The sequence below is a fragment of the Trachypithecus francoisi genome, unplaced genomic scaffold, assembly GCF_009764315.1.
Source record: "Trachypithecus francoisi isolate TF-2019V2 unplaced genomic scaffold, Tfra_2.0 Lachesis_group3, whole genome shotgun sequence".
Taxonomy (NCBI): domain Eukaryota; kingdom Metazoa; phylum Chordata; class Mammalia; order Primates; family Cercopithecidae; genus Trachypithecus; species Trachypithecus francoisi.
In genome coordinates this window covers 39,472,793-39,495,609 of record NW_022681468.1, presented here as the reverse complement: position 1 = coordinate 39,495,609, position 22,817 = coordinate 39,472,793, and the positions used below count along the sequence as shown (strand labels likewise).

Genomic DNA, 22,817 nt, shown 5'->3' with positions numbered 1-22,817 from the left:
TGCTTGTGGGTTAAGAGGGTTCCTTCCCCTGCCCTCTCATGTCTGCCTAGCTACCTACTCAAACAGAAGGAGAGGGAAAACCAAGGGATGAGGGTGACAGGAGAGAGTGTTGAATTTTTAAGTGGGATAATCTGGGAATACCTTATGAAGATGGTGACATTTGAGCAAAGATTTCAAGGTCATTTAGGTGAGCCATGTGAATAGATACCTGAGAAAAGAGCATTCCAGGGCAGGGAAGAGCAATAGAAAAGCTCTGGAGTAGGAATATACCTGGCACTGTGAGGGGTTAGCAACAAGACCAGTGTGACTGAAATAGAGAAATCAAAGAGGATGGTAGTGGGAGATGAGATCAAAGACAAGGATGAGATCAAAGCGAGCCATATTGGGTGGGGTCTTCTAGGTCAAAGTAGTAATTTTGGCTTTGACTCTGAGTGATCTGAGGAGCAAATTCATGTTAAGAACAAAGTAGTAACATTATTTACCTGATGTTGTAACAGGATCTGGCTGATATATTGAGAATAAACTTTAGACATAGGCAATGATGGAAGCAGGGAGACGTTATTAGGAGGTTGTTGTAATCCAGGTGAGAGAAGATGGTGTCTCAGTTGGTAAAAGTGCTGGTGGTGATATGTGAAAAATTAGAAATTAGCTACAAATTTGCCGTCAGATTTGTAGAGGATGTTAGACAAACAGAGACTCTTGCTTTTTACTTTTCTTTCTTGCTAAATGCAAGTCATAATTTTTATTTAATGCAATATAAATAAAACCATTTGTAGCAGCCCTAAAGTTTCTCTTTTTAGCTTACTGGAGATTTTACTTTACTCTGCAGGTAATCCAGCATGTTGTAATTGAAATTACTGATGCTAAACAGAGTGGGAATTCTGATGCTAAACAGTCATTTTATTAGTTTAGACCAGGACTCAGCAAATTATGGTCCAGAGACCAAAGCTGACTCATTGCCTGTTTTTGTAAATAAAGTTTTATTCAAACACAGCCACACCTATTCATTTGCGTGTTATCTATGGTGGCTTTCTGCTACAAAGGCAAAGGATCTTAGAGATCCATAGAGACTAAAATATTTACTATCTGGGCCTTTAATGAAAAAGTTTGCTGACCCTTGGTTTATACTGTTAAGAGTTGTGTAAAAATTTTCCTCTGATCTTTTTCCAGTCACTCAGAGTGTTTAACTTTGAAGAGAAAAATTAAAAGGTGACGTGAAATGATAGTAGAGAGAACCAAGAGGTACTAACAAATACTAACATCAACTTCTTTCTCTATGTTAATTTACTCATTTGTTTGCTTTGCGTATTCACTTTCCTCCAGATCTCTGTAGTGCTCTATGTTGGGAAACAAGTGCAGCTGACTAGCTTGAACAAAAAAAGTGTATTTTCTCAACAGTGAAAATTTACTATAGGAATGAATATTGGATTTTAAGAGACTAATTTTTGCATTGCACAACCTTGATAGAAAATAAAAGATGAGTACCAGCATCAATGTGAGCATCAATCTTTATGAGGAATTTGGCATTCATCGTAAGACTTTGTGTAATCCAGTGAAGCAGTACTAATAAGACCTCCAATGTTGTCTGTTTTAACAGGTCTATAATGACAGATCTATACTACCTCAGTCAGACAGATGGAGCAGGTGATTGGCGGGAAAAAGAGGCCAAAGATCTGACAGAACTGGTCCAGCGGAGAATAACGTATCTTCAGGTAAGAAGGTTGAGTTAAGAATAAATTTGAGTGAAAAAAAGGATCATCATATAACTAAGAGTAATAATTTCAGTTAGTTTTTAGTCTTCCTGGCCCTTGCCTTTTGAAAATAAGTACTCACACATTTTACATATTTATTCAGAAAGACACCATGTTACGCCTTGAGTGGAATACAAAGATGGCTAAAACAAAGACCCTGTCCTAAAGGGAGCTACTTCTTCTTTTTATTTATTTATTTATTTGTTTGTTTGTTTGTTTATTTATTATTATTATACTTTAAGTTCTAGGGTACATGTGCATAACGTGCAGGTTTGTTACATACGTATACTTGTGCCATGTTGGTGTGCTGCACCCATCAACTCGTCAGCACCCATCAACTCGTCATTTACATCAGGTGTAACTCCCAATGCAATCCCTCCCCCCTCCCCCCTCCCCATGATAGGCCCCAGTGTGTGATGTTCCCCTTCCCGAGTCCAAGTGATCTCATTGTTCACTTCCCACCTATGAGTGAGAACATGCGGTGTTTGGTTTTCTGTTCTTGCGATAGTTTGCTAAGAATGATGATTTCCATCTGCATCCATGTCCCTACAAAGGACACAAACTAATCCTTTTTCATGGCTGCATGGTATTCCATGGTGTATATGTGCCACATTTTCTTAATCCAGTCTGTCACTGATGGACATTTGGGTTGATTCCAAGTCTTTGCTATTGTGAATAGTGCCATAATAAACATACGTGTGCATGTGTCTTTATAGCAGCATGATTTATAATCCTTTGGGTATATACCCAGTAATGGGATGGCTGGGTCATATGGTACATCTAGTTCTAAATCCTTGAGGAATCGCCATACTGTTTTCCATAATGGCTGAACTAGTTTACAGTCCCACCAACAGTGTAAAAGTGTTCCTATTTCTCCACATCCTCTCCAGCACCTATTGTTTCCTGACTTTTTAATGATTGCCATTCTAACTGGTGTGAGATGGTATCTCATTGTGGTTTTGATTTGCATTTCTCTGATGGCCAGTGATGATGAGCATTTTTTCATGTGTCTGTTGGCTGTATGAATGTCTTCTTTTGAGAAATGTCTGTTCATATTCTTTGCCCACTTTTTGATGGGGTTGTTTGATTTTTTCTTGTAAATTTGTTTGAGTTCTTTGTAGGTTCTGGATATCAGCCCTTTGTCAGATGAGTAGATTGCAAAAATTTTCTCCCATTCTGTAGGTTGCCTGTTCACTCTGATGGTAGTTTCTTTTGCTGTGCAGAAGCTCTTCAGTTTAATGAGATCCCATTTGTCAGTTTTGGCTTTTGCTGCTGTTGCTTTTGGTGTTTTAGACATGAAGTCCTTGCCCATGCCTATGTCCTGAATGGTACTACCTAGGTTTTCTTCTAGGGTTTTTATGGTATCAGGTCTAACATTTAAGTCTCTAATCCATCTTGAATTAATTTTCGTATAAGGAGTAAGGAAAGGATCCAGTTTCAGCTTTCTACTTATGGCTAGCCAATTTTCCCAGCACCATTTATTAAATAGGGAATCCTTTCCCCATTTCTTGTTTCTCTCAGGTTTGTCAAAGATCAGATGGCTGTAGATGTGTGGTGTTATTTCTGAGGACTCTGTTCTGTTCCATTGGTCTATATCTCTGTTTTGGTACCAGTACCATGCTGTTTTGGTTACTGTAGCCTGGTAGTATAGTTTGAAGTCAGGTAGCGTGATGCCTCCAGCTTTGTTCTTTTGACTTAGGATTGTCTTGGCAATGCAGGCTCTTTTTTGGTTCCATGTGAACTTTGAAGCAGTTTTTTCCAATTCTGTGAAGAAACTCATTGGTAGCTTGATGGGGATGGCATTGAATCTATAAATAACCTTGGGCAGTATGGCCATTTTCACGATATTGATTCTTCCTATCCATGAGCATGGTATGTTCTTCCATTTGTTTGTATCCTCTTTGATTTCACTGAGCAGTGGTTTGTAGTTCTCCTTGAAGAGGTCCTTCACATCCCTTGTAAGTTGGATTCCTAGGTATTTTATTCTCTTTGAAGCAATTGTGAATGGAAGTTCATTCCTGATTTGGCTCTCCGTTTGTGTGTTACTGGTGTATAAGAATGCTTGTGATTTTTGCACATTAATTTTGTATCGTGAGACTTTGCTGAAGTTGCTTATCAGCTTAAGGAGATTTTGGGCTGAGACAATGGGGTTTTCTAAATATACAATCATGTCATCTGCAAACAGGGACAATTTGACTTCTTCTTTTCCTAACTGAATACCCTTTATTTCTTTCTCCTGCCTGATTGCCCTAGCCAGAACTTCCAACACTATGTTGAATAGGAGTGATGAGAGAGGGCATCCCTGTCTTGTGCCAGTTTTCAAAGGGAATTTTTCCAGTTTTTGCCCATTCAGTATGATATTGGCTGTGGGTTTGTCATAAATAGCTCTTATTATTTTGAGGTACGTTCCATCAATACCGAATTTATTGAGCGTTTTTTAGCATAAAGGGCTGTTGAATTTTGTCAAAGGCCTTTTCTGCATCTATTGAGATAATCATGTGGTTCTTGTCTTTTCTGTTTATATGCTGGATTACGTTTATTGATTTGCGAATGTTGAACCAGCCTTGCATCCCAGGGATGAAGCCCACTTGATCCTGGTGGATAAGCTTTTTGATGTGCTGCTGAATCCGGTTTGCCAGTATTTTATTGAGGATTTTTGCATCGATGTTCATCAGGGATATTGGTCTAAAATTCTCTTTTTTTGTGTGTCTCTGCCAGGCTTTGGTATCAGGATGATGTTGGCCTCATAAAATGAGTTAGGGAGGATTCCCTCTTTTTCTATTGATTGGAATAGTTTCAGAAGGAATGGTACCAGCTCCTCCTTGTACCTCTGGTAGAATTCAGCTGTGAATCCATCTGGTCCTGGACTTATTTTGGTTGGTAGGCTATTAATTATTGCCTCAATTTCAGAGCCTGCTATTTGTCTATTCAGGGATTCAACTTCTTCCTGGTTTAGTATTGGAAGAGCGTAAGTGTCCGGGAAATTATCCATTTCTTCTAGATTTTCTAGTTGATTTGCGTAGAGGTGTTTATAGTATTCTCTGATGGTAGTTTGTATTTCTGTGGGGTCGGTGGTGATATCCCCTTTCTCATTTTTTATTGCGTCTATTTGATTCCTCTCTCTTTTCTTCTTTATTAGTCTTGCTAGCGGTCTGTCAATTTTGGTGATCTTTTCAAAAAACCAACTCCTGGATTCATTGATTTTTTGGAGGGTTTTTTGTGTCTCTATCTCCTTCATTTCTGCTCTGATCTTAGTTATTTCTTGCCTTCTGCTAGCTTTTGAATGTGTTTGCTCTTGCTTCTCTAGTTCTTTTAATTGTGATGTTAGAGTGTCCATTTTAGATCTTTCCAGCTTTTTCTTGTGGGCATTTAGTGCTATAAATTTCCCTCTACACACTGCTTTCAATGTGTCCCAGAGATTCTGGTATGTTGTATCTTTGTTCTCATTGGTTTCAAAGAACATCTTTATTTCTGCCTTCATTTCGTTATGTACCCAGTAGTCATTCAGGAGCAGGTTGTTCAGTTTCCATGTAGTTGAGCAGTTTTGATTGACATTCTTAGTCCTGAGTTCTAGTTTGATTGCACTGTGGTCTGAGAGACAGTTTGTTATAGATTCTGTTCTTGTACATTTGCTGAGGAGTGCTTTACTTCCAATTATGTGGTCAATTTTGGAATAAGTGTGATGTGGTGCTGAGAAGAATGTATATTCTGTTGATTTGGGGTGGAGAATTCTATAGATGTCTATTAGGTCTGCTTGCTGCAGAGATGAGTTCAATTCCTGGATATCCTTGTTAACTTTCTGTCTCTTTGATCTGTGTAATGTTGACAGTGGGGTGTTTTAGTCTCCCATTATTATTGTATGGGAGTCTAAGTCTCTTTGTAAGTCTCTAAGGACTTGCTTTATGAATCTGGGTGCTCCTGTATTAGGTGCATATATATTTAGGATACTTAGCTCTTCCTGTTGAATTGATCCCTTTACCATTATGTAATGTCCTTCTTTGTCTCTTTTGATCTTTGATGGTTTAAAGTCTGTTTTATCAGAGACTAGGATTGCAACCCCTGCTTTTTTTTGTTCTCCATTTGCTTGGTAGATCTTCCTCCATCCCTTTATTTTGAGCCTATGTATGTCTCTGCATGTGAGATGGGTCTCCTGAATACAGCAGACTGATGGGTCTTGACTCTTTATCCAGTTTGCCAGTCTGTGTCTTTTAATTGGAGCATTTAGTCCATTGACATTTAAGGTTAATATTGTTATGTGTGAACTTGATCCTGCCATTATGATATTAACTGGTTATTTTGCTCGTTAGTTGATGCAGTTTGTTCCTAGCCTCGATGGTCTTTACATTTTGGCATGTTTTTGCAATGGCTGGTACCGCTTGTTCCTTTCCATGTTTAGGGCTTCCTTCAGGGTCTCTTGTAAGGCAGGCCTGGTGGTGACAAAATCTCTTCTGTGAAGGATTTTATTTCTCCTTCACTTATGAAACTTAGTTTGGCTGGATATGAAATTCTGGGTTGAAAATTCTTTAAGAATGTTGAATATTGGCCCCCACTCTCTTCTGGCTTGTAGAGTTTCTGCCGAGAGATCTGCTGTTATTCTGATGGGCTTCCCTTTGTGGGTAACCCGACCTTTCTCTCTGGCTGCCCTTAAGATTTTTTCCTTCATTTCAACTTTGGTGAATCTGGCAATTATGTGTCTTGGAGTTGCTCTTCTGGAGGAGTATCTTTGTGGCGTTCTCTGTATTTCCTGAATTTGAATGTTGGCCTGCCCTACTAGGTTGGGGAAGTTCTCCTGGATGATATCCTGAAGAGTGTTTTCCAACTTGGTTCTATTTTCCCCTTCACTTTCAGGCACCCCAATCAGACATAGATTTGGTCTTTTTACATAATCCCATACTTGTTGCAGGCTTTGTTCATTTCTTTTTCTTCTTTTTTCTTTTGGTTTCTCTTCTCACTTCATTTCATTCATTTGATCTTCAATCGCTGATACTTCTTTCTTCCACTTGATCGAGTCGGTTTCTGAAGCTTGTGCATTTGTCACATATTTCTCGTGTCATGGTTTTCATCTCTGTCATTTTGTTTATGACCTTCTCTGTATTAATTATTGTAGCTATCAATTCTTCCACTCTTTTTTCAAGATTTTTAGTTTCTTTGCACTGGGTACGTAATTCCTCCTTTAGCTCTGAGAAGTTTGATGGACTGAAGCCTTCTTCTCTCATCTCGTCAAAGTCATTCTCCTTCCAGCTTTGATCCGTTGCTGGCAATGAGCTGCGCTCCTTTGCAGGGGGAGATGCGCTCTTATTTTTTGAATTTCCAGCTTTTCTGCCCTGCTTTTTCCCCATCTTTGTGGTTTTATCTGTCTCTGGTCTTTGATGATGGTGACATACTGATGGGGTTTTGGTATAGGTGTCCTTCCTGTTTGATAGTTTTCCTTCTAACAGTCAGGACCCTCAGCTGTAGGTCTGTTGGAGATTGCTTGAAGTCCACTCCAGACCCTGTTTGCCTGGGTATCAGCAGCAGAGGCTGCAGAAGATAGAATATTGCTGAACAGCAAGTGTACCTGTCTGATTCTTACTTTGGAAGCTTCCTCTCAGGGGTGTACTCCACCATGTGAGGTGTAGGGTGTCAGTCTGCCCCTGGTAGGAGATGTCTCCCAGTTAGGCTACTCAGGGGTCAGGGACCCACTTGAGCAGGCAGTCTGTCCCTTCTCAGATCTCAACCTCTGTGTTGGGAGATCCACTGCTTGCTCTCTTCAAAGCTGTCAGACAGAGTCGTTTGCGTCTGCAGAGGTTTCTGCTGCTTTGTGTTGTTGTTGTTGTTGTTATTTAGCTGTGCCCTGTCCCCAGAGGTGGAGTCTACAGAGACAGGCACGCTTCGTTGAGCTGCTGTGAGCTCCACCCAGTTCGAGCTTCCCAGTGGCTTTGTTTACCTACTTAAGCCTCAGCAATGGCGGGCGCCCCTCCCCCAGCCTCGCTCCTGCCTTGCAGTTAGATCGCAGACTGTGCTAGCAATGAGGGAGGCTCCCTGGGTGTGGGACCCTCCTGACCAGGTGTGGGATATAATCTCCTGGTGTGCCCGTTTGCTTAAAGCACAGTATTTGGGTAGGAGTTACCCCATTTTCCAGGTGTTGTGTGTCTCAGTTCCCCTGGCTAGGAAAAGGGATTCCCTTCCCCCTTGCGCTTCCTAGGTGAGGCGATGCCTCACCCTGCTTCAGCTCTTGCTGGTCCGGCTGCAGCAGCTGACCAGCACCGATTGTCCGGCACTCCCTAGTGAGATGAACGCAGTACCTCAGTTGAAAATGCAGAAATCACCAGTCTTCTGTGTCGCTCGCGCTGGGAGTTGGAGACTGGAGCTGTTCCTATTCAGCCATCTTGCTCCACCCCACAAGGGGAGCTACTTCTTACACATGTACACACACACACGCAATACAATTCAAATATAGCATGTTACATTTATAGGAGAGAAATAGATGAAATGCTTCTTGGGGTTTTCAGTAAGGAGACATCATGGATAGTTTTGTGGAGAACGTATTGTTTGAACTGAATTATAAAAGATAGTTAAATAGGATTTGGACACACAGAAATGAAGGAAAAGAATGTACCAGCTGGAGGTTATCATGTAAGCTGTGGCTTGTAACTGGGAAAGAACAGTACAGGAAAATATGATAAGTGTGGCAGTTCAGTTTGTCTGGAATTGTAGGTTGTGTGAAAGGAGGGATGGAAAATAAGTTGGAAAGGTAGGCTTGGAATTACAGATTACAGAGGTTAAGTTTTATGGTACATAAACAGTAAGTGGTCACTGAACGATTTTCCTTACTTGTTTTATAAATGTTACTATAACAGAAAGTATTGGTAAACATCAAGTCTCAGCCCCTTTAAAATTAATTTCTCTTAATTTTTTGTGTTCTTTTCTAGTTCTTATTAATATGTACACACCATCTTACATATTTGTAAGGAAATAATTTATTTTTGATTTTGTTTTTCTGCTTAATGTGCCATAAGCATTTTTCTATTTTGGAGTCACAACCTGCTTTTGAAAGGTTTTACATACAAAAGTGGTATGATGAGAGTGGTACTTAAGTGATATTAATCTGAAAGTAGTATTTTAGTTGAACTTGGTTATTTGAAGAGAGTAGAAGCAGGGAGACAAGATAAGAGGACCATAGTGCAGGTAAGAAGTATTAAGGTATGTGGCAGTTTGCATTGGAAGTGAAGAGACAAATTTGAGAGAGATTGGGAAGGTAAAATTGATAGGCCTTTCCAAGTAGATGAAAGAACTCAAATGGCCGGGGTAGTGGGAACATCCTTACCTGATAAGGCACTGAGAGAGAATCGTTTTCACGGGAAAACAATGAATCATTGCAATCTTCAAATCTCAAAATGTTTGAAGTTGAAATGACCATTGGACATCCTCCACCCTCATCTTTTCTAATGCTGTGGATGGCATACTATCTGTGTATGCTCTACTTTCCCTGTAAAGTTAAAGTGTTGTATAAAAGCAAAATGTCAGCCAGTAATATGGTTCTGTATATTTTAAGATGCACATTTTTCTACACTTAAATACGAAAAAATAGAAAATCAAGTGTTAAAGAGATCATTAAAAACCAAACTGATCTTGGCATGCTATCTTGGTCTCATACCCACATGGCCATTCATCAGAGGTGTCTGCAGAATGAGAAACACTTCACCTCCTGTATGGAAGAGGTAATTATCTCCTATCAACTAGAACCTCACTCAGTGAACTATAAACAGCTGGTGGTGCAGAACTATCATCTTATTTAAAATGGAAATAACTGTGGTTTCTGAGCTTCCTCCGTTTCCTCATATTCATTAAATTTTCACCAACTATATCTGGTGATAGTTCTAAACTATGATCTGGTGATAGTTCAGCTACCTAAACTGTAACAAGTACCTGCCACCTGTTTTAGTTTCTTCCCCCCGCCCCTTGGTTTTTAGGTGGCCAAGTGCTTTCATCTGTAGTGCTGATTTGATCCTCCGTATGCCGATTTTTGTGGTTCGTATTAGAGAATTTCATTTGCAAATGATGCTAATAATTTAAAGCTACACTGGCTTTTTAAACTATAGCAAAATCTAGCACTTTACTTGGACCTTACCTTCAGTTTCAGATATTGCTGTTTAACAAGTTATTACTTTCATGCTTTTCCTTTTCCCCCTCATTGGGAGGAAAAGGTGATTTTAATATTCAAGGAGATGGGGACAATCTCAGTAGAGAAAAAGTGCTTTGGAAAAATATTTTTCTTTTTTTTCATAGGTTAGTGGGGTACAGGTGATATTTGATTACATGTTCTTTAGTGGTGCTTTGTGAGATTTCTGTGCGCTCATCACCTGAGCAGTATACATTGCACCCTATTTGTAGTCTTTCATTGCTCACTCCCCTCCCACCCATTCCTCCAAGTCCCCAAAGTCCATTTTATCATTCTTATGCCTTTGTGTCCTCATTAGCTTAGTTCCCACATATCAGTGAGAACATACGATGTTTGGTTTTCTATTCCTGAGTTACTTCACTTAGAATAATAGTCTCCAATCTCATCCAAGTCACTGCAAATGCCGATAATTCATTCCTTTTTATGGCTGAATAGTATTCCACTCTGCATATACATACACATATACCATAGTTTCTTTATTCACTCGTTGGTTGACGGGCATTTGGGTTGGTTCCACAATTTTGCAATTGCGAACTGTGCTGCTATAAACATGCATGTGCAAGTATCTTTTTTCATGTAACAACTCCTTTTACTGGGTAGATACTCAGTAGTGGGATTGCTGGATCAAATAGTAGCTCTACTTTTAGTTCTTCAAGGAATCTCCACACTGTTTTCCCTAGTGGCTGTACTAATTACATTCCCACCAGCAGTGTAGAAATGTTCCCTGATCACCGCATCCAGGCCAATATCTACTGTTTTTTGATTTTTTTGATAACATCCATTCTTGCAGGAGTAAGGTGGAATTGCACTGTGGTTTTGATTTGCATTTCCCTGATTATTAGCAATGTTGAGCATTTTTTCATGTTTGTTGGCCATTTGTATATCTTCTTTTGAGAATTGTTTATTCATATCCTTACCCCACTTTTTGATGGGTTTTTTTTTTTCTTACTGGTTTGAGTTCTTGTAGATTCTGTATATTAGTCCTTTGTCAGATGCAAACTTTGCAAAGATTTTCTCCTGCTCTGTGGGTTGTGTGTTTACTCTGCTGACTGTTCCTTTTGCTGTGCAAAAGCTCTTTAGTTTAATTACGTCCGAGCTATTTATCTTTGTTTTTATTGCATTTGCTTTTGAGTTCTTGGTTATGAAATCCTTGGCTATGCCAGTGTCTAAAAGAGTTCTTCCAGTGTTATTTTCTAGGATTTATATAGTTTCAGGTTTTAGCTAAGTCCTTATTCCATCTTGAGTTGATTTTTGTATAGGGTGAGAGATGAGGATCCAGTTTCATTCTCCTACATGTGGCTAGCCAGTTATCCCGGCACCATTTGTTGAAAAGGGTGTCCTTTCCCCACTTCTTTGCTTTGTTGAAGATCAGTTGGCTGTAAGCTTTTGGCTGTAAATAATTTTCTCTGTTCTCTATTCTGTTGCATTGGTCTATGTGCCTATTTTTATACCAGTACCATGCCGTTTTTGTGACTATGGCCTGATAGTATAGTTTGAAATCAGGTAGTGCGATACCTCCGGATTTATTCTTTTTGCTTAGTGTTGCTTTGGCCATGTGGATTCATTTGGTTCCATATGAATTTTAGAATTGTTTTTTTTCTAATTCTGTGATGAATGATGGTGGTATTTTGATGGGGATTGCGTTGAATTTGTAGATTGCATTTTGCAATATGGTCATTTTCACAATGTTGATTCTACCCATCCATGAACATGGGATGAGTTTCCATTTGTTTGTGTCATCTGTGATTTCTTTCAGCACTATTTTGTAGTTTTCCTTGTACAGGTCTTTTGCCTCCTTAGTTAGGTATATTCCTAGGTATTTTATTTTATTTTTATTTTTTGCGGCTATTGTAAAAGGGGTTGAGTTCTTGAATTGAGTCTCTGCTTGGTCGCAGTTGGTATATAGAGAAGAGCTACTGATTTGAGTATGTTAATGTTGTTTCCGTAAACTTTACTGAATTCTTTATCAGTTTCTAGCAGCTTTTTGGAGGAGTCTTTAGGGTTTTCGAGGTGAACGATCATACTGTCGGCAAACACTGACAGTTCGACTTCCTCTTTACCTATTTGGATGCCCTTTATTTCTTTCTCTTGTCTGATTGCTCTGGCTAGGACTTCCAGTACTGTGCCAAAGAGGAGTGGTGAGAGTGGGCATCCTTGTCTTATACTAGTTCTCAGAGGGAATGCTTTCAACTTTTGCCCATTTAGTATTATATTGGCTGTGGGTTTGTCATAGCTTTTATTCCATTGAGGTATGTCCCTTGCATGCCAATTTTGCTGAGAGTTTTAATCATAAAAAGCATTTGTTGAATGCTTTTTCTGCATCTATTGAAATGGTCAAGCGATTTTTGTTTTCAATTCTGTTTATGTGCTGTATGACATTTATTGACTTGTGTATGTTAAACCATCCCTGCATCCCTGGTATGAAACCTACTTGAACATGATAGATTATCTTTTTGATCTGTTTTTGGATTCGGTTAGCTAGTATTTTATTAAGGATTGTAGTGTCTATTTTCATCAGAGATATCGGTCTGTAGTTTTCTTTTTTGGTTATGTCCTTTCCTGCTTTGGTATTAGGGTGATGCTGGCTTCATAGAATGAATTAGGGAGGGTTCTCTCTTTCTCTGTCTTGTAGACTGGTATCAAAAGGATTGGTACCAATTCTTCCCTTGAATGTCTTGTAGAATTCAGCTGTGAATCCATTTGGTCCTGGACTCCTTTTTTGTTGTTAACTTTTTAATTACCATTTCAATCTCGCTGCTTGTTATTGTTCTGTCAGGGTATCTAATTCTTTTTGATTTAAGTTAGGAGGGTTGTATTTTTCCAGGAATTTATCCATCTCCTCTAGGTTTTCTAGTTTATATGCATAAAGGTGCTCATAGTAGCCTTGAATGATCTTTTGTATTTCTGTGATGTCAGTTGTAATATCTCCTCTTTCGTTTCTTATTGAGGTTGTTTGGATTTTTTTCCCTTCTTTTTTTGGCTAATCTTGCCAGTGATCTATAAATTTTATTTATCTTTTCAGAGAACCTGTTTTTTGTTTATCTTTTGTATTTTGTTTGTTTGTTTGTTTCAATTTCATTTAGTTTTGCTCTGATTTTGGTTATTTAGTTTTTTTCTCCTGGGTTTGGGTTTGGTTTGTTTTTGTTTCTCTAGTTCCTTGAGGTGTGACGTTAGAATGTCCGTTTGTGCTCTTTCAGTCTTTTTGATGTGGGCGTTTAGGGCTATGAACTTTCCTCTTAGCACCACCTTTGCCGTATCCCAGAGGTTATGATAGAATTTGTCGTTACTGTTATTCAGTTTGAAGAATTTTTAAATTTCCATCTTGATTTTGTTTTTGGCCCAGTACATTCAGGAGCAGGTAATTTAATTTCCATGTGTTTGCATGGTTTTAAAGGTTCCAGTTGGAGTTGATTTCTAGTTTATAGTCATATATAGCTCAGTTATGACAAGAAGTTTGGTCTCAATTTTAGTAACCTATATATTGGTTTTACTTGAGAGGAGCAGTTTCACAGGACATAATGGAAAATTAAAAAGGCACTTTGGGCAACTAGAGTTTAGTGGGACAAAGTCCATGGTTGTCAAAATCATTTTCTCTTTAGAATTGAAGGCCGTATGGCATGGTTTACAAAGATTAAACTGATTAAAAGATTATAATAATCAGATTGAAGACAACCCCAAGTATGCTATTAGGCTCAAATAGAATGGATCAAGCAAATCTCCTAAGGACTTTAGCCTTTTACTACGTATGTTTATCTAAGAAGTTTTTTCTCACAAAATGAACATATAATATTGGGTTGTATTAAATGCCATTTTGTCCGGTCTTACTCTTATGTTACATAAATCATAGCATTGAGAAAATGCTATTGTTTCTATTTCTGTAGTTTCTGATGAAGTCCATTTTTAAAACTGCATGTTGCTGATATACATTCATTATGAGTCCACATTTTACCATAATGTAAGTCATTTTCCTAGACTTTTGGGTGATTTTATGTGGAAAAGATTATCTTTAGAAAATTTATGTTGTGATTTCTCATCAGCTTATATTAAATAGGCACGATGAGTGAGATCTGTATACTTCAATGCCTTAGTTTTTTAACTTGTTTGGAGCAGTTGGAAGTTGGCAGTTCTCATGAAAAGTGCTGCTAGTTAGGGCAAATAGCTTCTGGGGAAGGATATCTCCCAGTTTAACTTGAAATTATCGGTCTTCTGGTATATAAAAATGGATTTTGTTTTCTGCATAGCCCCAAAGTTGATATTTTAAGCAAAATTAAGCCCATTTCAGGTGAATAAAGTATGTAAAAAGAAACAACATTAAAGATTTATTTTTATTTATTTATTTATTTTGTGGAGATGGGATCTACCTATTGTTGCTGTCTGCTTAGTCCCTAGTTCAGCTAGGTCTGAGTTCTTGTTCCACAACTAAGAAGAATGAGGCATGTGGACACTAGAGAGTGAGTAGAGTAGGATTTATTAAGCAAAAGGAAAGCTCTCAGCAAAGAGAGGTGCCCTGAAAGCAGATTGCCAGAAGTGGGGCTGACCTCTGGGTCTTTTATGTGGCAGAAGCCAGTAAGTCGTCTGTGGGTTTTACCCAAATAGGAGAGGTAAAGCTCCCTCCTAGGGGTGTTGCATCTGCACATGCTTGGGGTTGGCCAGAGTGACTCCATCTTGGTTATTACTCATGCGTGCCTAAGCCAAACTGACAGGTGGTAAAACCACAATGTTAATGTCATGTTAATGACATAATGAGCTCAGTCAAGTTAAGAACATTTAGGTTGATTTATTGCACCTGTGCCTAAGTTGGGACCGTTGTTTCTGAGCAACACCCTGGCACAAGGGAAAGTTCTTAACCACATTTCTTCCTGTTAGCTGCAGAAGCAGTGTAGGTGCTATCCTACAGTTGTTCCTGTGAACATTGTCCTTCTCCCAAGACCCTCCCTCTCTGTCTACCTAACCAGCCCCTAACTGCCTCCTCTCTCACTGTGTTGCCCATGCTGGTCTCAAACTCCTGAGCTCAAGCAATCCTCCTGCCTCGGCCTCCCAGTGTATCAGAATCACAGGCATGAGCCACTTTGTCTGGCCAAAAAGAATTTTTGGTTTGCTTCTGTGTTTTGCTTGCATTGGTTTATGTTTTGAATAGGACCCTTACTGGAAATTGGTAGGTTATTTTTCTTTTTTTTTTGAGAGAGAGGGAAAAAGATATGAATATGGAAAATAGCTATTTCACTTTTTAAATGAAGATAAGAGAGTTTTTTTCCATTCAAAAATAAGTTTTATTGGTGAAATAGAAAACTCCAGTGACAGTATATGATCCTTTGGAAAAAGGGGAATGTTAATGCTGGGGATACATTATTGAGGCTATTAAACATACATTTCAGCTTATGGAACACAGGATTTTCTTGATCCCATTTTTCTTTGAGAGGACTAATTCATTAAGATAGATTTAAAGCCAGAATATAACTAGAGACATTATTTATCTGCTTGTATACTGACTCTGAGATCAAATTAATCATCACATATTTTAGAGTTTTGAATTGTGTTCTACCAAGTAATTCAGATTGCATTTGTATTTCTGCCTAACCAGAATAAAGCCAGAAGTGATAATATCTGTAACTCATTAGAAAAAGTTGTCAGCTTAACTACATTAAAATATTTGCTAAATATTTAATACAACTGGGATGGGCAGAAACTTTCAGAGCTTTTCCCTATTTGAAAGAAATTTTTAGTTTAAGAGGAGACCATCTAGGAAAAAGAAGACAGTTTCTCAGAACTAAAACCTAAGAGTATACTGAGAAAGAAAATACCTTTTCCAAGATAAAAAAAAAAAAATGAACAACTTGACCAAGGACAGAACAAGAAGTGGTAGTGGATATGGTGGCATGGGTAGATTTCATGAAGTAACAGAGGGGATTACTGTACTAGAAGCTGACTAAGGACATAGGCTGGTGATAGGAAGTAAAGAAGAAAATTTATTGAAGGAAGTTTTCTAAGCATTATTAAAAACAACTGTATCTTGAATTCTTACAGATTTTACAGAGCCCTTGCTTGTGGGAGCTTAGAGTCCAATTGAATAGTTCATTGGTGCATTCATTCCTTAAGTATTTGGATGTACTGGGCATTAGGTACATTGCTGGGGATCTAGTCATAAATCAAATAGACACAGTGTCTGCCCTTAGGAAGTTTAAAGTCTAGTAACTTAAACTTCCTGAGAGTATTCCTGGATTGTCTTCAAATCCAGACACACACACGCACACACACACACACACACTTTTGAAACTCCTTGCAATTCTTTGTTTTGATAGTTATATTTCTGATCCTTTTTTTGGATCTTTCTGCTATTTCCCATATCTCTGGTACACTAAGTTTTCCTATGGGCTCCTTCATCATTCCCTTTTAGAAAACTTTTATTATGAAAAACTTTTAACATATATAAAAATAAGAGCTAGTGGCCCCTTTTGTCCTCATCACCCAGCTTTATGATCAGTTTTGTGTCATCTGTACTACCAGTGCTCCTTACCATCTCCAGGTTCATTTTGAAGCAAATCCCAGACATTTTATAATTTCATTTGTATTTATTTCAGTATGAATTTCTAAAAGATAGTTTTTCAAAACATAACCACATTCTATTTTACACCTAAGTAAATTAAGAATCATTGTTTAAAATCATCAGATAACCAGTTGTTGATCAAGTTTCCCCAAATGCCAAATACATTTCAATGTGCCATTTAAAAAATGATAATCAATCATCACAGGAGCAATTTGATTATAAGCTCTGCATATACTTTTTCTTCCTGGAATGGAAAAATGAGAGAAGTAAATGGTCAGAAGAAAAATGAGTGTGGCCTGACTTGAAATAAAGAAATAAAGCAATAAAGAAATAAATACAAGCAAATGATGATAGAATAACTTAGAAGAATGCAAAAACTAAAAGCAAAATTAAGATGAAGAAAAATGAAAGGACCAAACCAATGGATCTAAGAAGAAAAGAAAAAAATGCTACATCATCTCAAGTGAAAAAGTAGATGGTAAATACTAGAGCCAGTTTTATAAAATTATAGTTATCATATTGGTTTTTTCAATCATTTCTTAGTTGAATTTCTCCAGCTAACAGCTTCTATTTCTCTTGAGCGTTTAACATTCTTGGTCAAAATACACAATATTTTTGGAACATATTTTTAGTGTAATTGTTGCTTATTGCCTTCCTAAATAATGATAATGTGAACTTAAACTCTTTATTGACCTTCATACAAAAGTAGAATCTCTCAACAGTATTTACTCATATTATTTTATTTAATTTGAAAATAAGAGCTTGGAAGAATAACATACCATATCTGTGTTCTCTAACATAATACTTCATTTAGCTTTGAAGAATTTCCCCCAAAACAATGTGCTGCATTAGAGAATATTAACATAGAATGGATATAAATAAATGAGTTAATGAGTAAGTAAATTATCAGTGTAACACTAAGAGAACTGATATATTATGGTACCTTTGGTTCTGTGCTATACTCCAGAGCCTGGAACAGTGCCTAGCATAATTATAAATATTCCATAAATATTTTTGTATGAATAAATTAAAAACCTAGCCTGAATTGACTATAGAAAGGAATTTAAAACAAAAGAAAAATAGAACCAGATGTTTAACACAAATAGGAAGGTTTACTGATGACTTAAACTCAAGGGTAATCTCTTTATTGTTTGGCAGTAGTTTTCCTTTTTTTCTTTTATAGCCTTATTGAAATATAGTTGACATGTAATAAACTGCACATATTTAGAGTATACAATTTGTTAAGTTTTGACACGTACATACACCCATGAAACCATCACCACAATCAAGATAGTGAACTTATTCAATACTCTGAAGTGTGCTCATGTCCCTTTGTGTTTCTTCCACCACTCCCCACCTTCATCCCCAGGTTTAACACACAGATCTGCTTTCTATCATTATAGATTAATTTGTGTTTCATAGAATTGTATATAAATGGAGTCATACTATTTTGTCTGGCTTCTTTTACTCAGCATAATTATTTTGACATCTATAGTGTATGTGTTAATAATTTGTTATTCTTAATTACTGACTGATATTCTATTATATGGTTATGCCAAAATTTATTTATGTGCCTGTTGATGAACACTTGGTTGTTTCTACTTCGGGGCTGTTATAAATAAACTGTTGTGAATATTTATGTACAAGTCTTTCTGTGAGCATATACTTCCATTTTTCTTGGGTAAATACCTAGGAGTGGAATGGCTGGGTCATATAACAGTGTAGGTTTAACTTTTTAGGAAACTGAACTGTTTTCAAAAGTGATGGTACCATTTTATATTTTCAACCAGCATTGTTTGAGAGTTTTAGTTCTCATACACCCTCAGTAACACTTGGTATGGTTATATTTTAAATTTTAGCTATTTTAGTGTATGTGTAGGGGTATTTCATGGTTTTTTGTGTGTGTATGTGGTTTTTTTTTTTTCATTTCTCTGTAAGTATTGTTGAGTATCTTTTCATATGCTTATTTTTGTTGGCATATCGTCTTTGGTGAAAAGTCTGCTTAAATCTTCTGCCTATTTTTTAATTGGGATGTTTGCTTTCTTATGGGGTTAAGGTTCTTTATATGTATTCTAGATATGAGTCCTTTGTCTGATATGTACTTTGGAAATTTTTGTTTGGAAATTCTAGTTTGCAGCTTGCGTTTTAATTTTCTTAACAGTGTCTTTTGAAGGGCAAAAGTTTTTAATTTTGACAAAGTCTAGTTTATTAAATTTTAAATTTATGCTTTTGTATTTTGTATTTACGAAGTTTTTATGAAGCCTAAGGTGACTAGAATTTTTTTCTGGTTTCTTCTAGGAATTTTATAATTTTAGCTCTTACCTTTAGGACTATGATCCATTTTGAGGAAGGACGTAAACTAAAAGTTGAGGTTCATTTTTTTGCATATAGTTATTCAATTGGTCTAGAATAATTTTTTCAAAGATTATCTCTTTCCTATTAATTGCTTTAGAACTTTTATCAAAAATCAACTGACTGCCGGGCGCAGTGGCTCATGCCTGTAATCCCGGCATTTTGGGAGTCCGAGGTGGGCGGATCACTTGAGGCCAGGAGTTCGAGATCAGCCTGGCCAACATGGTAAAACCCCATCTCTACTAAAAACACAAAAATTAGCCAGGCATGGTGGTGCACACCTATAATGCCAGCTACTTGGGAGGCTGAGGCGGGAGAATCCCTTGAACCCAGGAGGCGGAGGCTGCAGTGAGCCAAGATGGTGCCTTGACGGAGTGAGACTCTGTCTCAAAATAAATAAATAAATAAATAAATTGACCATACATGTGTGTCTGTCTTTCTGTTAGTACCACGCTGTCTTGGTTACTGGCTTTATAGTAAGTGTTCCAACTAGGTAGGTGTGATTTATCCTTCTTTTTTTGAAATGTTGTTCATTATATGTTCTTTCCTTTTTCATTTAAATTTTAGAATCAATTTGTCTGAGTGTTGCTAGTACATAGAAATGCAATTGATTTTTTGTATCTTGCATTTTGCCACTTTGCCAAACTCACTTGGTGCTTTTTTGTAGATTTCATCAGAATTTCTACATAAAGTTTCATGTCATCTACAAATAGATACACTTACTTCTTCATTTCCAATGTGGATTCCAGTTGGCAGTAGTCTCTTTGAGTCATTAATCTTAATTAAATAGTACAATTTACTATTAGGATAACTTACAGTAAGCCACAAATTAATTCATCCTTCATTTAAAACTAAAATCCTTACCAAAGTCCAAATTTCAGCTTTTAGGTTTTCTTAGCAAGAGTTTTAAAACATTTTGAGATTCCTAATGGTAATGAAGGAATTTTTTAAATTCCTGAGAGTACACTCACTAAACTGCCAGCATTTTGACATTTTTCAGTTTACATATTTTTAGATATTCAAATTCTCCTAATTATCAATAATAAAAGGCTTTCACAACATCATTCCTTATTAAGGGTATATAAGGGAATAAATATTTAGGTAATTAACATCTGTGACCTGGAAATAAAATTAACGGATTCCAGCAGGGCACGTTGGCTCACGCCTGTAATCCCAGCACTTTGGAAGGCCGAGGCAGGCAGATCACAAGGTGAGGAAATCGAGACCATCCTGGCTAACACGGTGAAACTCCGTCTCTACTAAAATCACAAAAAATTAGCGGGGCGTGGTGGCGGGTGCCTGTAGTCCCAGCTACTCGGGAGGCTGAGGCAGGAGAATGGCGTGAACGCCGGAGGCGGAGCTTACAATGAGCCAAGATCGCGCCACTGCACTCCAGCCTGGGCGACAGAGTGAGACTCCGTCTTAAATAAATAAATAAATAAAATAAAACAGATTCCATTATAGATGCTACTCCCTAACTCATTTAATCTTTGAAAGTAGCAACACCTAGTAGAAGAGAGGTTTTATCCTTTCAATTTTCTTGAATATACATTGAACTTAAATTATAATTTCTTTAACTTAGGTGTATCAGCCCAATGTGTACTTGTTTTAAAGTTATTTCTAAAGTAATTTTCTCTTTCTAGAAATACGCCTCATTTTTTTTTCAAGAAATGGCGGGTTTCGCTATAGTTTGACTCTGACCTAAGTCACAGTACAGATCCAAAAACAATTTTCCAAATCTTAAAGCAGGTCTGATTTCCACATAGAAATAGAGTAATAATGGGAGTTCTGATTGTAACTACCAAGTCTCAAGATGAAAGTTCTTCTTCCACAATCCTGGTATGAGTTCCAGCGAAGCAAGAATTGTGGAGTAGCAAGATGCCTATAGAGAATATGTAGGCTCTTGAGCAGAGGCAGATTCCGGTTTGGGGGATACACCTGAAACCTATTCAACTTCTGGTGCTATCTTTATGAAAAAGAATACAAAATATTAAATGTTTACAATTATTATTCATTATATTTGGGTTTTTTTTGTGTGTGTGTGTTTGTTCAGTGAGATGGAGTCTCGCTCTGCTGCCCAGGCTGGAGTGCAGTGGCGCGATCTCCGCCCACTACAAGCTCCGCCTTCCGGGTTCAGGCCGTTCTCCTGCCTCAACCTCCCGAGTAGCTGGGACTACAGGCGCCCGCCACCGCCTCCCGGGTTCATGCCATTCTCCTGCGTCAGCCTCCCGAGTAGCTAGCTGGGACTACAGACGCCCGCCACCACGCCCGGCTAATTTTTCTGTATTTTTTTAGTAGAGATGGGGTTTCATCATGTTAGCCAGGATGGTCTCGATCTTCTGACCTCGTGATGCCCCCGCCTTGGCCTCCCAAGGTGCTGGGATTACAGGCGTGAGCCACCGCGCCCGGCCAGTTATATTCTTTAATGTCATCACAAACACTGAATTAGCAATAGTGAACCACTATTCCTAGGGGAAATACAGAGTTAGGTTCCTGTGAGATCAACATTTTCATCAGCTGATTAACATTTATCATCTTGTTTTATGTGTGTTTCTACTTAAATAAACCTTATTTAATTTATATTGTTGATTCCTTAACATTGATAACTCATATGTGAACAAAGCTTATCCAACATACATACTTTCTCTGTAAAGCACACACAGTTTTCTTGCCCTTAGGAACACTGGACAGCACTTCACTACTGTGTTTGGGGGCCATTTTCAGCAGTGAAACCACTGGAAAAAAAAGCACAAAAATGGGAAACACAGCACTAAATATACTGCAGAAAGGACATTTGTTTATTGTAAGAGATTTGAAACAAGAAGGCAGAAAGTCACCTTGGCTGAAATTATGTGCCTTGGAGAACTCAAAAGTTTCATTGCATTTGTCCATGAATGACCGTGAAAGCACCACAAGTATTGATTTGGGCATTACAAATAAAGTTTAGTAGGTAAATTCACATGGAATCTGTGAATAATGAGGATTGACTCCACGTTGAAAAAAGAACTCCTAAAAAATTACAATTGTGTAAAGCTGACAAATGCCACAAATACTAAACCCCAGAAAAATAATTTTTTAATTAACTGCTTGATACTCTTTATAATACTGTTTTCCCTTACATTTCTTAGCTGCATACCCTTTATTTGTATGACAGTGATCTGTAATGTTTTCTGAAAAGAGAATTGAGAATGATTTTGTAATATTAATATTGTCTATAAAGAGAATGGAAAATCTGAATAGATTTTTTTCTCTAGCATGGTTGATTTAAAATGTTGTTTTAAAGTTATTTATATTTGTAGTATGTAACATTTGCAAATTCACATACATACATACTTCATATTTGTAGTACTGCTGTAAGGTTGTGCCTTATAGACAGAAGAATTCAGATAATTTTCTGTGATTCTCATCAGAAAAGGAAAAAATGGTTCATATAATTGCTTATGCTACATTTTTAATTGTGTACACTACAGTTTCAAGACTATTAGTGACAGAAGAGAACTTCCGTTTTGACTAGGCATCACTGAGAAATGCCTTCTTCATTTCTGTTATTACTTTGTACTTGTCATGCTAGGAACCATGGGACACATTCATATCACAGTGCATTCTCTTACCCTGTAACCTATTTATGTCACAAAAATATCTGTCCACAAAAGCAACTGTGAACTACATAAATATATCTCTAAATCCAAACTAAATAATTCCCAGCTTAATTTCTCCATCACAGGATCCCAGAAATGCAGATGGCCACTTTATTTGCTACCCAACACTAATACCAACCCTGGGAAGGTGAGATGGCACCGAATTCTGAGAGACAGATATCTTAACTTATTTAACTTAACTCATTTAACTCATGTTGGTGAAATTTTACAAAAACACATCCAGGTAACATAGCACAAGCCTCTCCCAGGGCCTTTGAAGTGATCCATGCAAGCAAGGGTCCCTTAAGCTTACATTTCAGCAAATCTACTCCTAAGGAAGCTCTTCTCATTGAACTAGGAGGGCACCCCAA

At 37.6% G+C, this 22,817-nt stretch overlaps 1 protein-coding gene across 10 annotated transcripts in view; it reads left to right on the top strand.

Annotated features, from left to right (window-relative positions):
- Positions 1-22,817, top strand: part of FUT8 (fucosyltransferase 8) — a 327,631-nt gene that overhangs the window by 210,642 nt on the left and 94,172 nt on the right. For all 10 annotated transcript variants that reach the window (XM_033187704.1, XM_033187708.1, XM_033187706.1 and 7 more), the window contains one exon: positions 1,598-1,712. In XM_033187704.1, the coding sequence (XP_033043595.1) occupies positions 1,598-1,712 (115 nt within the window). The remainder of the gene's footprint in view (positions 1-1,597; positions 1,713-22,817) is intronic.